General features: G+C 43.0%; 1 protein-coding gene across 1 annotated transcript; it reads right to left on the bottom strand.

Moving 5' to 3' along the window:
• Positions 1–6,608: 6,608 nt before the first annotated feature.
• On the bottom strand, positions 6,609–7,562 carry LOC101113528 (olfactory receptor 56A4). Its single transcript, XM_012095893.4, has one exon. It carries the CDS (start codon positions 7,548–7,550, stop codon positions 6,609–6,611), a length of 942 nt encoding a protein of 313 aa, XP_011951283.3. The 5' UTR covers positions 7,551–7,562.
• Positions 7,563–18,637: the final 11,075 nt, after the last annotated feature.

Below are 18,637 nucleotides of genomic sequence, written 5' to 3'. Positions count from 1 at the left end.
AACAGTTTGGGTTTACAGGTACTATTATAGGAGTGAGTGATAGCAGCTCGTGCTGAATTTATCTGACCACACATGGATTCCCCATCATTCACAAACACAGATAAACAGATTTCCACGTGTTCCTGGCCTGGTTCACTATAACCACTTATGAATAAATCTAAGATACTTATGAAATCACCTTATAAATGATTGTCATACTAAAACTTAGAACATTGGTTGATGGGCCCCAGTAACATTTTGGGTTTTTTTTGTTTGTTTGTTTGTTTGTTTGCTTGGCTGTACCACACAGCATCAGGTGTCCAGGGATGTAATTATGTAATTCTCTGTCCAGGGATCAAAGCTGCGTCCCCCCTACAGTAAGCACAGAGTCTTAACCATTTAATGGCCAGGGAAGTCCCTGTTTTTAATACTCTGAGGAATCCCAAACTCAGCCAATTTTTATCAACAATGGCAGTGGTCCTAATGAGTTTTGGATCCTCCTAGATTCAACTCCCTTCTCCTTTCTGAGAAAGTAGAAGCCTGTTCCTCCAAACTAAGAAGTAAGTGTGAATATCTGAAGGCAAATTTCAAAGTCGGAAGAAACAAATTTGCTCTTCTGTTTTGCCTCATAAGTTATCACTTTCCAGACCACCTATAGCAGCACTTCTAACAGAAATACAATGCGGGCCACATGCACAGCTTAAAAAATTTAAAGGAAACATGTGAAGTTAATTTTAATAATATGTTATTTTACTCAACATATCCAAAATATTATTCCTTTAACATGTAATCAATATAAACAACTGTTAACGAGATGTTTTACATTCTTTGTTTTGTGTATGAAATATTTAAAATTAAGTGTGCATTTTACACTCACAGCAATCTTCTGACTGGGTACTGGCTACTGGATTGGACATCAGTCTCTAGAGTTTGGGGAAAGCTGAATGTTTCTCTTTCTCTCTCTCTTTTTTTTTTTTTTTCCTTTGCTTGAACTATGGTTTGCTCTTGGTGTTGGTCACGTGGCATTTACGATTCCTGTATTATATATGGGAACTCCTTTCATTTGGTTCTATTTCTGGGTCAGCTCAAAATTATAGCTTTTATTTTCTTTTTCAGTACACCCCATCAAGTTTCCTTTAGAAATTTCCTAGCAAAGTGATCCTTCAGCTTCTTGATGGGAACACCTCCTTTAGGACAGAGATAATCCACACCTCCAGAGCTCTCATCTTAGATAAAACAGACATACCAGAGACTAGGGCTTCCCACCAACACTAACCTCCCTGACTCAGACTAGATATCAACTTCCTCCCATCCTCCCTAAACCAGTGATGCTATTTGATTTTTTTAGAATCAATGTAACTATTCAGTAAAGAACGCCAAAATGTCCAGATATCTCCAAATCTGGTCCTAGGAACACCATTCTTTCACATAAGGTATATTTGGAAGCTGGAACTAGGTTTTGTTAACAAAGCGTGGCAAAAGAGCTAAGGTTCAAAAGGTAAAATTGGAGCCTTAAAACGGCTATAACTTCAGACATAAATCCAGATAAAAACTCTTCATTGTGTTCATCAGACCATACGAACTTACCAGATTCCAATTACCTTAAGGAAATACATAGATTTCTACAAACTCATCTGCTTTCTTTCCAGCTGGTTATTGTGTTCTTTTCCCTGGATCAGTGAACTGAAAATATTGACTCTGCACGCAGTGCCAAGTCCTCTGGAGAGCATGAAGGCTCGAGCAATAGAAAAGCTCTTCTGTCTTAGCTAGAGAAATAGGAAAAAGCACTGGGGGGACACAGCAGGATGAAACAGGAGGGCAAGGCAGGGGTAATCAAGGCAGCTGAGATTACTGGCACTTTCTCTTCTGGTGCTTCTAGAGCAATCTTCAAGAGCAGGGGCTGAATTACAGTTGAAAATATAAACACTTGCTCTCCAGTTGCCGCAGGAAATAATGAATGTATAAATTTAGTTCAAGAACACTTACTCAGACAACTCAGTGGATAACACACAGCTTACACTAGAAACACTTTGCTCCCATTTGAAAGCTGTGATGCACCACATTTTTGGAAAGTGGTAGACTGATTATGCAGAACCAGACCTGCTTTAGTTCTGCTAGAAGAATTTCTTCTCTCTGTTTATAATGAATACCTGAAGTTCTACATGCCTCATCATTCCCATCTTAATTATTTTTCCAGGATACAAACCAGACCTACCAGCTTGAGGAGACTGATCTGTGAGCTACTGTGATTTATGACTGTTTGCTGCACCTTCTGGTCCAGCCCTCCAGAGGATCCAGAGGCTATTTTTATCTCCATGGACTCTACTCTGTCTCTTCTTTCCCACAGCCCACAGTGGGGCTAAGACCATTTTAGACATCTGAACCTAGAGCATAGGCCCATTTCTTGTGAAGGGAAGGAGAGGAGGAGAAAAAGAAAGTGGTGAGGGAGGAATGGGGTAAAAGGAAGGGGAGAACATGGAGTGGAGAAAACACACACACAAAAAAAAATTCAATGTGGAAGTTGTGACAAATAGGTAGAGAGTTGAACCAGGAAGACTTGTGGGGAAACTGGGGCAGTCTACATAAGGAGTATAAATGTTTGAATAATAAATATTCAAGACTGAGGACAGAGAGAAATTTATTTCAGACATTAAGTGTACTCTTAGAAAAGTTACATTTAGATGAGGATTTAACTTTGTTGTCATTGTTCAGTCACTAAGTCGTGTCCAGCTCTTTGTGTCCCTATGGACTGCAGCACACCAGGCTTCCCTATCTTTCACTATCTCTCAGAGTTTGCTCAAACTCATGTCCACTGAGTAGGAATATTATCCATTCAGTTCAGTTCAGTCGCTCAGTTGTGTCCAACTCTTTGCGACCCCATGAATTGCAGCATGCCAGGCCTCCCTGTCCATCACCAACTTCCGGAGTTCACTCAGACTCATGTCCATCAAGTCAGTGATGCCATCCAGCCATCTCATCCTCTGTCGTCCCCTTCTCCTCCTGCCCCCAATCCCTCCCAGCATCAGAGTCTTTTCCAAGGAGTCAACTCTTCCCATGAGATGTCCAAAGTACTGGAGTTTCAGCTTCAGCATCATTCCCTCCAAAGAAATCCCAGAGCTGATCCCCTTCAGAATGGACTGGTTGGACCTGCTTGCAGTCCAGGGGACTCTCAAGAGTCTTCTCCAACATCACAGTTCAAAAGCATCAATTCTTCAGTGCTCAGCTTTCTTCACAATCCAACTCTCACATCCATGCATGACCACTGGAAAAACCATAGCCTTGACTAGACGGACCTTTGTTGGCAAAGTAATGTCTCTGCTTTTCAATATGCTATCTAAGTTGGTCATAACTTTTCTTCCAAGGAGTAAGTGTCTTTTAATTTCATGGCTGCAGTCACCATCTGCAGTGATTTTGGAGCCCAGAAAAATAAAGTCTGACACTGTTTCCACTGTTTCCCCATCTATTTGCCATGAAGTGATGGGACCAGATGCCATGATCTTCGTTTTCTGAATGTTGAGCTTTAAGCCAACTTTTTCACTCTCCACTTCCACTTTCATCAAGAGGCTTTTGAGTTCCTCTTCACTTTCTGCCATAAGGGTGATGTCATCTGCATATCTGAGGTTATTGATATTTCTCCTGGCAATCTTGATTCCAGCTTGTGCTTCTTCCAGCCCAGCATTTCTCATGATATACTTTGCATATAAGTTAAAAAAGCAGGGTGACAATATACAGCTTTGATGTACTCCTTTTCCTATTTGGAACCAGTTTGTTGTTCCATGTCCAGTTCTAACTGTTGCTTCCTGACCTGCATATAGGTTTCTCAAGAGGCAGGTCAGGTGGTCTGTATTCCCATCTCTTGAAGAATTTTCCACAGTTGATTGTGGTCCACACAGTCAAAGGCTTATTATCCGTTAAAGAGGGTCATTTCCTTATGGTGAGTGCATGCAAAATGGGCATGAAGTGTAATGTGCTACAGATGTATTACTTTCCCTTATTACCTGCTGTGCAGTGGCTTAAATGGAAGTAGGAAAGGACAAATGAAAGATTTAGTATTAATGATAGGACAATAAGGGCATTAAAATCTGACTCACTCACTGGGTTGGAGAAGGCAATGGCAACCCACTCCTGTACTCTTGCCTGGAAAATCCCATGGACAGAGGAGCCTGGTAGGCTGCAGTCCATGAGGTCACTAAGAGTCAGACATGACTGAGTGACTTCACTTTCACTTTTCACTTTCATGCATTGGAGAAGGAAATGGCAACCCACTCCATTGTTCTTGCCTGGAGAATCCCAGGGATGGGGAAGCCTGGTGGGCTGCCGTCTATGGGGTCACACAGAGTCAGACACGACTGAAGTGAGTTAGCAGCAGCAGCAGCACTCACTGGGTGACTATAAACTTCATCTGAATACACGCAGAAACAAAAGGGAAATGCTTTAGAAAGCTTCTGGGTGCCAGCAAGAAGACTGAGGGAGCTGGAGAGGATGCTGAGACACAATTTATCTTTCCCACCTTACCTGAATTCCAGGACTATGCTTGCAACTGTGTATTTCAGATGACGGAGTACAGCTGGACAAGATACTATGTCTCGTACTTTGAACCTAACTCTACGTCTTCTGAAGGGAACCTTGGATTGGATATCAGCTTCATCCTATCTGACAATGCTAGTACTGACCATAAGTAAAGCGTAGGGGTAGAGATAACCCTGCTATACTTTATTCTTCCAACTTTGCCACCTCTTTCTGAACAGAAACAGGGATCCCAGGGGCGTCTGCTACTACCTGGTTAATGTATTGTCAGCATGCCAGAACCCAAAATCCTCACTCAGGAAGAGTCTAAACTAGGAAGGATAATCAATCAAAGAAAGGAGAAATCATGACAGGCAGGATGGAGGCAGACAAAAGTGATAGTAGCAATGAATGATACCGTCACTCTTTTCTACTGAGAACATTTCACAAGCAAAGAATAACATCTTAACAGCTTTTCTCAGAGGAAGCACCAAGTCATAGATGGTTCTGAGAGAAGTTGCAGGAGCTATTCTTCCGTAAGAAGGAAAATTACACTAAATTAAGGACTCCATGGGATCTGAAGAAAACATGATATACAGCATTGTGAGCTCTATTTATCTCTTTGGTTATTTTACAGATAAACTGATAGGTATACTCTTTTGTACTGCTCTAGGCAGGGCTTGCAAAGCTGTCAAGTAGTAAGATAATTTACTAGGTAGCTGCCTAGGTCTGGTGAAAGCAGATTGCTGTTTCATGATTGGTGCATCAGAGCCTGTTTTGATCCCTTGACTATACCAGATGGGAAAATGGAGAGAACTGGGGGCACCAAGCAACGCTAGAAGCCAGAGAGCTTCAAAAGCTATGAGCACTGGAGTGGCACCACCGCCGCTCATCACCAGAGACTGCCTCTTGGAATTCAAGAAGATATGCTTGTAGGAGCCTCATGGCGTATTCAGACTGAAATGGATGTGAATATAGTATGCTCAATTCATAGTTTTAAGTGGCATTCAAAGTTTTGGGGCCCAGTGGTTTGAACCTTCATGTAAGTAAAATTTTCTCAAAAGAATAAACTCGTGGTAGAAATGACTGTAGGGACAGAGGAGCACTACAATGGTATGGATATCTTCTACCCCAAGGTAAATGGGATGTATGATAATGATTTTCCTCCTATTCAGAGTGCAGCAGGAAGCAGTGTGCTTAGGAAAATGGTAATAATTAACCACTCACTTAATGGCTATATAATTTAATGTATGGACATGCAAAGTGGGCTTCCCTGATGGCTCAGTGGTAAAGAATCACCTGCAGTGCAGGAGACACAGGTTCTATCCTTGAGTTGGGAAGATCTCCTGGCGAAGGAAATAGCAACCCACTCCAGTATTCTTGTCTGGGAAATTCCGTGGACAGAGGAGTCTGGCGGGTTACAGTTCATAGGGCTGCAAAGAGTCAGAGTTGACTTAGTGACTAAATGACAATAACATGCAGAATGTTCATACTTACTCATTCTGCAAAGTGATGGTAAATACATATATATATATGGAGGTGTTGCTCAGATGGAAAATTTTATCAGGTCTGAAATGATCTGAGGAGCCAGAAGATGTCACCTCTGCCACAGGTGCCAGAGAGGAATGTCAGGAATGCTCAGGGCAAAGCGCTCGATGCTGAGTCAGAGTAACGTCTGTAGTCCAGCCCAATCCACCCTTCACAATGCACAAGTCGTGTGGGGCTCTGTCAGGCTGAAACTGGAGACAGGGAAGGAAGGCTTCCACATCCTTTGTAAATTAGGGGACAGGCAGATCGTTTTAAAGTTATCATGTATATTCTGTGCCTTCAGTGGTCAAACACTCCTAATCTAATCCTACGCCATTGACTAGGCTTGCCATGCCTCTCATTTAAAGATTCTGCCAAGAAAAATTCCCCAAAATATGTAACAAAGAAAGAATTCCTTTGAAGCAACAGGAAACAAAGATTAATGGAGGAATGTTTTCATTCTTATCTAAGATATTAAGGCAAAGAAAAATCAGAATTCATTTCAGGATTAAAAAGTGAAATTCCCTTTCCAGTATACAAATAATTCCTGACTTTCTTTAACAATTTCAGGAGTTGGGTCTGGTTCTTTTTACCCCTTATAACCTCTTGAGCAGTTTCTGGATTCCCTGCTTGATCTCCTTGGTTCTCACACCATAAACAATGGGGTTCAGAGCTGGGGGGATGAGGTGGTGCAGGATGTTGAGCAGGATGGGGACATCTGGGGGAATTCTCTTCCTGGCCAGGTTAGTGATGACCAGGACCAGCAGGACTGTGCTGAAGAAGAGGATGAGGATGAAGTGGGAACCGCAGGTGCTCAGGGCCTTGGCAGCAGCTCCCTCAGCTTTAATCCTTAGCACAGCTTTCAGGATACAAGAGTAGGAGAGAATGATAAGGATGAGGTCAGAGCCCAGTAGGGTCCAGCCTGCCACAAACTGGTAGAGCCGATTGAAGGTGATGTCGTCACAGGATAGTTTGGACACAGACAGGTTAGTGCAGATGCAGTTCTTGATGGTGTTCTCCGCACAGTAGCTGAGTCTGGCGGAAAGGACTGGAACTGGGAGAAAAAAGAGGCCATTCCGGGCCACTACAAAGATGGCAGCCCTAGCTACGAATTGATCAGTGATGATGGAGGGGTACCGTAGTGGGTGGCAGATGGCCACATAGCGGTCATAGGCCATGACCATGAATGTGCAGGACTCCATGGCAAGGAAGCAATTCATGATGAACATCTGGAGGAAGCAGGCTGAGAAGCTGATGGACCTGAGGTCAAACCAGAAGATGGCCAGGACCTTGGGGATGACGGTGAGACAGAGCACCACGTCCAGCAGGGAGAGGAGGCTGAGCAGGTAGTACATGGGCTCGTGCAGAGAGGCCTCCATCCAGATGGTGATCAGGAGGGTGGCGTTGGCCCCCATGGCCAGGAGGAAGAGGAGACTGAGGGGCAGGGACAGCCAGTGCTGCCAGCTCTGGTAGTTAGGGAAGCAGATGAGGAGGAATTCGGAGACTGGGGGAGTGGAGTAGTTGCTGTGTGATATCATGTAATGTTTTCTGATCACACTGAAAACACACAGTCCTTAAAATATAGGACAGAATGTTTTACCGCAGAAAGTATGCTTTCTAGATATGCTCTTAACCTGTCCCAACGAAGTTTTCAAACCATCACCAATCATTGCTGACATTTACCTGAATGAACTTTATGCTATATTATGCTGAATGTTTATATTCATTAACTCATATCATCCTTTTAAAAGCACTTAAATGTAATTAATATTGTTATTCTAACTTTGCAGATAATGAAAGTGTACAGATAAAGGGGAGGAAGATACTTTGATCAGAATTAAAAAGTTAGTATGTGAAGCCAGGGCTGAGAACCAAGGAATTTGACTCTAGAGCTCTTTCACAATATTTAGCCTCAGTAAGCACAGTTTAATTAAGGCTTTCCTTCCCTCAGAGTTTAAAAGGGACAGCTACACAGAGGGCTGTGTTCAGCTGACCACATGGAAGTCTTAGAAAAGCCCAGCCATTTCTGTACAATTGGACAGGGACTGACTTCAGGATTCTTTATTTTCATGAAAGATTAGAGGTAAATATTCCTTGACCCCACCCAAGAAGAATATGTTCTTCCAACCTCAAAGAGGATTTTATTTCAAGGCATAATGTTTATCATTCTCTTACTGGATTATTTGCTGCTATTTCTCTTTGTGAAATTGGAAGAGTGTTTTCTTTGGCTTGAGTCCTTTAGAAAAGACTGTGAATTTCCTATCCTAGTGACAGAGACAGTCAGTATTGAGGGATACCAGGAGGTTGTCAGTATTGAGGCATACCAAGAGGTTACCAAAAATAAAATAGAAACCTAGTTAGAGAGTGAGATTTAGGCATATGAACTTCAATAGGAATTCATATACCTGGTTAGCAAAATTATCTGTGATTTCTTGTGGCCGGACCCAATGATCCCAGCATTTGGAATCTGCTCTGTAAACTCACCTGATTTGATTCCATTTGTTTCTTGGATTGGGTACTGTCTTATCCCCCTCACTGCTAAACAGAGATGAGGGTGAACCAAGTACTAAGAAGGATGACAACAATGGACGCACCAGTCAAAGAACAGGAAAGAGCCAGAGAATCACGGCAGGACGAAGACGGGAGCCCAGGCAGTATGTAGTCAACAGAGCTGAGGTTCTTAATGATGCTTATGAGTACTGTCTGACAAGTCTCCTGCAGGAGGGTGATGTGGGTGCAAGGAGGTATCAGACTTTTGCTGTCAGATAAGAATTGGAAAAAGGACTTTCACTTTGAATGTCTCAGACTTCCCAAATGCAGATTTTATCAATAGAACCCATACACACACACACAATTTCTACCGATTGTAAGGCTTTTAAGACAAACCAAGGATTCTGGGATTAAAACAGCAATAAGGAAAATGATGTATCAACTCTGTCCTGTATTCCCATTTGTGATTAAGAAAATTACCCTATGTGAATCAGAGAAATAAGAATAGTAAACATATCCACCTTTCCTGAAAAGGCTTCTCCTTTCCAGTTACTTCAAGTTCTGAATCCTCAGAGTGGCTTGATCTATTTGAACAAATGAGAAAAGAGTCAGTGCCTTCTCAGTACTCAGTTTTATCGTAAAGCATACAAATGTATAACATGGATTAAGGAAAAACAGTTATCTTCTGAGAGCTTAATTAATAGAGGAAAATTAACCTATCAATACTTACAATACAGTATGGTTGCGGTTCTAGTAAAGATGATCTTACAAACAACTGGAAAGAGACAGAAGTACAGATGAATGAAACAATGTGTTATGCTTGAAATGTGGACCTTAGATGGAAATGAATTCCAATTCTGGCTTTTATACTCATTGTACCACCCTGACATCTATTTAAACTCTTTGGTACCTAGTTTTCTCATTTATAAAACAGATAAATGATATTTAGCTTCAGCATTGTTGTGGGGACAAAAAGGATCATTTCCTGAGATTCTGTTAGCCCAGGGATATGACAAGCTAAGAGCATCAGAATAGGAAACAAAAAGGGATAACATTCACCTGGGGAAAGGAGAGGGTCACTCTTATAGGTGATGGCAAGAGAAGAAAGGTCTGCCTAGGTGGGTGCTCAGTAATAAATAATGATATGGTTTAGTGGGCTGGTAGATCCCAATTTCTTTGGGGAGAGGAGATGGGGGAGAAGAGTGTCAGGAGACAAACTTTACAGGCATGAAGGAGCATATGCCACCATTCACAGCCCACCTGGCAGTAGGCATTGTCAGGTACATCCTAAGGAATCAACAGAGAATTTCACACAGGGAAGTGCCATGCTACAGACGAGACAAAGGATACTTGCACACAAGCCTTTTAGAGAGTCCCAAATAGTTCAGAGGAAAAGTGATCAAGATCTGAACACAGGCATGTAGGTGGAGAAGAAAAGATGTATTAGAGGTATGAGGAGGACTCTTGAATTTGGTGTAAGAAAAGACGAGATGGAGGGAGACTGGAGTTAAGAACATGACCAAAAGTCTTTTAAGTGACACGGGAAAGAAACGTCCCTTTCAGACCTCCAATAACACTGATATAATATAGCAATATACTTTCAGCTCCATCTTAAAGTCTCTCTTAAATTCCTTGAGAGCCAGAACCATTTTTTTCTCTATATATGTATTCTCCTCATTGAAAGTAAGGCCTCTTATTCTAAGAAGTGAGGACTTGTTGGCCATCTGGGGCATAGATTTGATCGCCAATACTCCAATTCCATTAGTTTTTACTCACAGGCTGATGTTTATAAAGGAGTGGCTGCTATGATTCTTTGTTCCAGGTACTAACAAAGAAATCGTGTTCTCTGACCATGATATATTGGATCTGGAAAGGTCAGATAAGTCTTAAATAACCAAAAATATAATAGAATATATCAGTCCATTCTGAAGGAGATCAGCCCTGGGATTTCTTTGGAGGGAATGATGCTGAAGCTGAAACTCCAGTACTTTGGACATCTCATGCAAAGAGTTGACTCACTGGAAAAGACTCTGATGATGGGAGGGATTGGGGGTAAGAGGGAAAGGGGACGACAGAGGATGAGATGGCTGGATGGCATCACTGACTCGATGGACGTGAGTCTGAGTGAACTCCGGGAGTTGGTGATGGACAGGGAGGCCTGGCGTGCTGTAATTCATGGGGTCACAAAGAGTTGGACACGACTGAGCGACTGAACTGAACTGAACTGATAATAGAATATCCAAGCCCAGAAATGGCTGCCTAGAAAAAGGAATGATCATCTTGGCTCACAGATGGATTTAGACTAGGTCGGAAAGAAAGATTCTGACCCAGCCAGGCACACAGCCTTAGTCTCCCAGCCATGATATGGGTGAAGGGCTTTGAGCCTAGAGTTGTTTGAAGCCCATAAACCTTATACAAGATTTATATGGCCACAGGATCTAAGTATCTTCACAGGATCAACATCTGTACTAGGCACTCTTGAAAGCATTCCATCTCCTTTTTATTCCTGTACTCACCTCCTTTCTTCATTGCCTCCTTCTTCACAATTTTCCTGGCCCCAGCTGGGACTTACCACCTCCAGAAGTTTGCACTGCTGCTCCTTCTGGTTGTTGGGGAAAGTACCTGAACTGGCCCTTCCAAAGGCTCTAGAGGCTGATTTTATGGGCTCCGGCTTCACTGGGCCCCTTCCATCCCCCCATTGCTCACAGGGGTTGGTGCCCTTGTCAGACACCTGTACCCCAAGGCCCTATGGTCTATTTCCCAATAGAGTATATTAATTCAGCACTGTGAGTGAAGTGAGAGAGAAAGAGATCAAAAGCTCTTGGGGAGTCTGAATAAAGAAAAAAAAAAAAACCCAAGAAAAGAAGTGTAAGAAAACTGAGGGATGAGAACCTTCTCAGAAAAAAATTTCTATAGTTGCACCTGTGGGGAAAGGCAGAATAAAGCACCCTCAGCAACTGTAAGTCTGTGTAGGGAGGTGACAGAGGAATACCCCCAGTGATCAAAAGAGCAGGGATCTCAGAGGAGCATGGACCACAGGCAACTGTGGGGGCCAGGAAGCACTTTCCAAGTGTCCCATTTCATGCGATGGGAGGATCAGTGGTTTGGATCCAAGCAAATACCTGGGAGTGGCCCTCTTTACAAGTGGATGGACTCATGTCCAAGATTTCACCTTCATGACTATTCTTTGTCTGAACTGTCACTGTGGTTGCAGGAAATGCTAGTTAACAATCCACATCTTATACAGAGCAACACTTGGCATTGCTTTCTTGGGAAAACAAGAGGGATTGCCACCAGTACAGCCACCACTCTGAACTGAAAATCAGGCCTAAAAATAGCCTCTCCTGTGAAGGTCTTCAAATGCTTCTTAGGATAGGGACACTCAGGCTAAATGTAGGATCTTTGGGACCTTGTGCACAGGAATCACAGAGAGAGGAGTCCAGGTGGAGTCTGGTTCTAGGTCTCACACTCTCCTACACACAACTGCTGGAGAAGGAGATATCAGGGCAGAAGGAAAAAAAGGAGCAGGGAAAAAGAGGAGAGGAAGATAGGAAAAAAGGGAAGGGAGAGAAGGAAAGAAGAAGACTGGAGTTTAGTAAGGAAACATAACAAAGCTATTGAACGATTGTAGTTAATGTTTTTATGTATACAATTGAATTTACAAAATCACAGTTAAAAAATTGATTTTGTCCATGTTTGTGAGAAAATGAAACTAAAATATGGCAGGTTTAAATTATCTACCCAATTCATATAGCTAACCATAGCCTAGGCTGGATAATAAAGGTGATTTCCAAACATTAAAATTCAAGTCTCTTTAGAAAAAAGTGAGTGTCAGGAGGTTCTTTCTCAAGAGTATATGGGACAATGATCATTCCATCACTCAGTGAAGAGCAGGAAAAATGAGACATGGTGATCACTATATCGTGTTTATTATTTGGTAAAGTATGCAATCCATTTAGTTGAGGAAAAAAGACTGGTGCAGAAGAAAATCAAAGTTTATGATTCTAAGTAAGGCAGAATTTACCCTACAGCAGGAAAAAGAAATGAAAAGTTATAGTCTCAAGAATGTCGTCTAGCTAATACTAGTCAGCTGGATAATGTAGTACAGAGCTCCTCAGACTTCTCTCAAGTAATCAACTTACCTGGGAAGTCAGGGAGCCTGCGCCCACCTCACCCGTGAGGAAACAAGATACATGGACCCATAAATATTCCTCTTTTGGCTGAGTCTGCAGACAAGTCAATACTTACTTTTACAGGAGTGATCATAGGTCTTCGGAAACTCTCAGCCTATTTTTCAAACAGGACACAGTTCTTAATTCTATTATAAACATCCAAGTAAATGCAACAAATTCAGTGACTTTGTTGAGGAAATCCATCAAGGTCTGTCTTCCCTAGATATAAACACCTCTAGTTCCCCTTCCCAGTTAGGTCCCAACAACAGTGTCTCCTGACAGACAACAAACTACGTGAACTCAAAGACTTAGCAGAAAATCATCATTTGTTTTAATTAAATGTTGAACTCCTGCGGTCACCATGGCAGAGTGGCAAGGAAGGTCTCCGGAGAACATTTAGATGGTCCTGAGCTGGGGGCTGGGTCTGAGGAGGGATTCGGATCTCTGCACCACATCCATTGGACTTCTATCCCTGGCACGCAGCTTACCTATGCTCCACCCAGTGCCTTCTCTTCCTTCCTACTACAGGTGATAGGGATGAGAAGAAAACCATGGGAGGGATCTAAGTGTGTCCCTCTGCTTCTCTCTCTTATGTCTAAAATAAAACATGGAGAATTACTTAATAAATCATCTGGAAGAATCAAACAAGAGGTAGATCAGGCTGTAGGGTAGACAGTGTCTCAGAGAGACCAGAAGAGCCATAGAAATTTCCGAAGATTCTCCTACCACATCTCACCTTTCTCACGCCACAGTTGGATTTTTGCTTGGTCATCAATGTATATAAATGATAGTTCAGTTCAGTTCAGTTCAGTTCAGTTCAGTTCCGTCGCTTAGTCGTGTCCAACTCTTTGCGACCCCATGGACTGCAGCACACCAGGTTTCCCTGTCCATCACCAACTCCTGAGCTTGCTCGAACTCATGTCCATTGAGTCGATGATTCCATCCAACCATCTCATCCTCTATCATTCCCTTCTCCTCCCACCTTCAATCTTTCCCAGCATTTGGGTCTTTTCAAATGAGTCAGTTCTTCACATGAGGGGACCAAAATATTGGAGTTCTAGCTTCAGCATCAGTCCTTCCAATGAATATTCAGGCCTGATTTCCTGTAGGATGGACTGGTTGGATCTCCTTGCAGTCCAAAGGACTCTCAAGATTCTTCTCCAACACCACAGTTCAAAAGCATCAATTCTTCAGCACTCATCTTTTCTTATAGTCCAACTCTCACATCCATACGTGACTACTGGAAAAACCATAGCTTTGACTAGACGGACCTTTGTTAGCAAAGCAATGTCTCTGCTTATTAATATACTGTCTAGGTTGGTCATAACTTTTCTTCCAAGGTGCAAGCATCTTTCAATTTCATGGCTGCAGTCAACATCTGCAGTGACTTTGGAGCCCAAAAAAAATAAAGTCTGTCACTGTTTCCACTGTTTCCCCATCTATCTGCCAGGAAGTGATGGGACCAGATGCCATGATCTTAGTTTTCTGAATATTGAGTTTTAAGCCAGCTTTTTCACTCTCCTCTTTCACTTTCATCAAGAAGCTCTTTAGTTCTTCACTTTTTGTTTTGGCAGCTGCCAAGTTATCCTGATGCTTTTGAACTGTGGTGTTGGAAAAGACTCTTGAGAGTCCCTTAGACTGCAAGGAGCTCAAACCGGTCAATCCTACAGGAAATCAGTCCTGAATAGTCATTGGAAGGACTGATGCTGAAGCTGAAACTCAATACTTTGGCCACCTGATGTGAAGAACTGACTCATTGGAAAAGACCCTGATGCTGGGAAAGATGAAGGTGAAGAAGGGAATGACAGAGGATGAGATGGTTGGATGACATCACAGACTCTACGGACATGAGTCTGAGTAAGCTCCAGGAGCTGGTGAAAGACAGGGAAGTGTGGCATGCTATGGTCCATGGGGTTGCAAAAAGTCAGACATGACTGAGCAACTGAACTGAACTGAGTAGCAAAGACTCATAGAAACCACCACTGAGAAGAGACTAGATGATGCGGATAGCTGTCCTCTCAAGACTGATAGTCTTGCTGCTGCTAAGTCGCTTCAGTTGTGTCCAACTCTGTGCGACCCCAGAGATGACAGCCCACCAGGCTCCCCCATCCCTGGGATTCTCCAGGCAAGAACACTGGTAGTCTTAGATAGACACAATTATGCAGAAAAGGAGTATCATAGCGGAAAAGGAAATAAAGAAAAGAAATAAAAGTGTTACATTATGCCAAAGAAAATTCTTATGTGTTTTGTGATGCTACTGGCTAAAAATGTCTGGGGTGTGTGTTCAGTTGCTAAGTGTTGTCTGACTCTTTGCAATCCCATGGACTGCAGTCTGCCAGGCTCTTCTGTCCATGGGATTTCCCAGGCATTCTTGGGAGTCAGTTGCCAATTCCTTCTCCAGGAGATCTTCCCAACTCAGGGATCAAACCCACATTTCTGGAATTATGGATTCCTATTCCTTGCAGGAAACCCCCAGAGATATTTTCCCAACCAGAGCCAGTGCTGAGGCTGAATCAGTCCTTGTAGTTCTTACTATGATTACGAGATACCCCTCAGCCACAAACATCAAGAAACTTTGGGAAAACAAGGTTTATTGCTCACACATCCTAAAGGGTAAAGAGCATACTTGAGCCACACAAGAAGGTCAGGGGCACTGAAGAGGGAGAGACAGAGAATGGACCTGAGGTTCTGCTTTTATTGGGGCCAAGGGTGAGGTCCCAAGGTTTTCACAGTTTGACTCTTTATTGGTGAATTTAAAACAGAAGAGAGAGAATTAAAGTACAAGAAAAGGAAAGCAGGGATAATCAGCAGACCATGTATTTACAGGACCAGAGCTTTCTAAACTTTCGCAGGCTGGCATCCTGGTTCTTTACCTAGTCATGTCACTGGTGATATGTCTATTTGAGATGAAGGTTTTTGTTTTGTTTTTTGGTTTTGTTTTTTTGGAGTATACATAGGTGATTTACAATGCTGTGTTAGTTATATATATATATACACATATATCCACTTTTTCTTAATTGTTTTTCCCATACTGGTCATCACAGAGTATTGAGTAGATTTCCCTGTGCTATAGTAGATCCTTTAAGTTGTGTATTTCACATATGTGGTGTTTAGCCGCTCAGTCCTGTCTGACTCTTTGCGACCCCATGGACTGTAGCTCACCAGGCTCCTTGTCCATGGGATTCTCCAGGGAAGAGTACTGGAGTGGGCTGCCACGCCCTCCTCCAGGGGATCTTCCCAACCCAGGTCTCCCACACTGCAGGCAGATTCTTTACCATCTGACCACCAGCGAAGCCCATTTTACATAGAGTACTGTGTGTATGTCAACCCTGATTTCAGATGTGCACAGCCGTGAACATCAGCTTATAACGAGCAGCAGCAAGCAGTAGTTAGAAGCAAGGTCTTAGTTTCCCAGACCAGGAGTCCTAACCACTGAACCACATGGGGCCAGCAGTTAGAGCCACGATCCCTAGTCTTTGCCTGCCTCATCAAGAACAAATTCAGGAGAGGAGGCAGAAGCTAAAGAGTAAAGTAAAAAGTTCATTGAAAAGTACTTGCAGAAAGGGGCACAGGTGAGCTCAGAGAGAGAGTCACCCCTTTTGGAAGTTTAAATCCTTTATAAGGGGGCAGCTTTCTGGGTCTTGGTCCTCTCTCAGGCCAACCATCTTGCTTTGTCCCCCGCCCCTGTTAATCTGTTTCAGGACCCTCTCCTGGGGTGCTCATGCACACCTTTACCAAGATGGATCTCAAAGTGAAGGCTTTTGGGAAGAGCAAGACTCATTATGGCCTAGAATTATTCTCTGACTTTTGACTCCAGGGAGCCTTTCTGCACATGTATAGCGTCTCCCTTGTCCCAAAAGAGGAGGAAGGGGAGATCCCTCAATCCTTTACTCAGACAGTTTTTGCCTCTCTTTGTCCTTGCCCTGATTATTCCCTTGACATGTTTACAGGAGACAAAGACTGGCTATTTACTCTGTTTCTGTGTTACTTCCATTTTGGAGAACAAATGAGAGGCTTGCTCATTGTAAATTTCTCAACTGGAGCCCACCTATCTGTTGCCCCAGGAAATGCAAAAGGAGGCTGGCTGATTGTAAATGTCCAACTTGGAGCCCCTCTATCTCCTATCTCAATCCCAATCTCCCAATTTATACCTACTTTCCCCCTTGGTAATCATATTGTTGTTCTATATTTAGTTTATAAAATAACCTCCATAATGTTCTCCATAAAGGCTATACCAATTTATATTCCTATCAACAGTATAGAAGGGTTTCCTTTTCTCCACACCCTCTCCAGCACTGATTGTTTGTAAATTTTTGATAATAGCCATTCTGACCACTCTGAGATAATATCTTATTTTAGTTTTATTTGAAGGAGATGAATATTTTTAAAGCATACGCCTCAGCAATCAAAAGCCTAATGTCAGGCACTTACATTATAGTCAAAAAAGCTACCTGTCAGGTGCTTACACTACAGTGTGACTCTAGCATCTGGAATTGACCTAGTACTAACATATCAGAGGGCTTCCCTGGGTAGCTCAGCTGGTAAAGAACCCGCCTGCAATGCAGGAGACCCTGGTTCAATTCCTGGGTTGAGAAGTTCCCCCAGAGAAGTCATAGGCTACCCATTCCAGTATTCTTGGGATTCCCTGGTGGCTCAGTGGGTGAAGAACTTGCCCGCAGTGCAGGAGACCTGAGTTCCATCCTTGGGTTGGGAAGATCCCCTGGAGGAGGATGTGGCAACCCACTCCAGTATTCTTGCCTGGAGAATCCCCATGGACAGAGGAACCTGGTGGGCTACAGTCCATGGGGTCACAAAGAGTCAGACACAACTTAGCAACCCAGCATATACACTTCCCTATATAGGCTTCCCAAGTGACTCAGTGGTAAAGAATCTGCCTGCGGTGCAGGAGACACTGGCTTGATCCCTGAGTCAGGAAGATCCCCTGGAGAAGGAATTGGCTACCCACTCCCATATTTTTGCCTGGGAAATCCTATGGACAGAGGAGCCTGGTAGGCTACAGTCCATGGGGTCGTAAAAGAGTCAGATAAGACTTAGTGACTAAAACAAACAACATTTAGAAAACAATTGCCATAAATGAGCTTGGCTTTTAGAGAAAGCTTTTGGTAAACAATTAAAATAGTTGTTGACCCTAATATTTTATGAACAGGGAACAGGCTACGAATACAGTACCTCCGACAGAAGTCACGTGCTCCAATGCCTGATTCATTTAATGTCACTGGGGACAACCCCCCCCAAAAAAGAACAAGGGGACATAGAAAACAATGGTCAGGAGATTCTCTCCCAAAGAACATAACTGGTATCTAGTTGGGGATCTTCCCCAGCTGTCAGGAGATTAAGATGTGATGCCTGCCCCCAAAGCATTCCAGCATTACCATTGACAAGTTCCTGTGAAATGTATCCCATGCTTCACTTTCAACTTAGACCCTTAATGGCTAGTACCCAGTTTCTGCTCCACTGGTAAATATGTGATAAAACAAGGAAGATGATGGTCCATCAGGACTGATGAAGATGACCACACATTCCTGGTGAACTTGGACTCTGTGCTGCATTCAGTGACTAAATGAGAGTTTGGGTAGCCTCGCTTGGAAAGAGTCAAGTATGTGTTACATGTGAGAGTCTCTCATATCATTTCTCTTAAGAAATAAATATTTAGTCACCTGGCCTCTCCTCTAGGCCGCTAGATTTATGTGAGGATTCTGGCCAATTCAATGGTAAAGAGAATGATGTAAATCTCTCCCAGATTGGCCCTTAAAATATCCCACAAGATTCTGCACACTGTCTCCCTTCATTGTGTGACACGATCATGCTCACTCATTCAGTCGTGTCCAATACTCGGTGACCCCATGGACTGTAGCCCACCAAGCTCCTCTGTCCATGGGATTCTCCAGGCAAGAATACTGGAGTGGGGTGCCATTTCCTTCTCCAGGGGATCTTCCCAACCC

Source organism: Ovis aries, chromosome 15 (genome assembly GCF_016772045.2).
Source record: "Ovis aries strain OAR_USU_Benz2616 breed Rambouillet chromosome 15, ARS-UI_Ramb_v3.0, whole genome shotgun sequence".
NCBI lineage: Eukaryota > Metazoa > Chordata > Mammalia > Artiodactyla > Bovidae > Ovis > Ovis aries.
The sequence above is the reverse complement of the archived record's forward strand: the minus strand, read 5'-3'. Positions and strand labels throughout refer to the sequence as shown.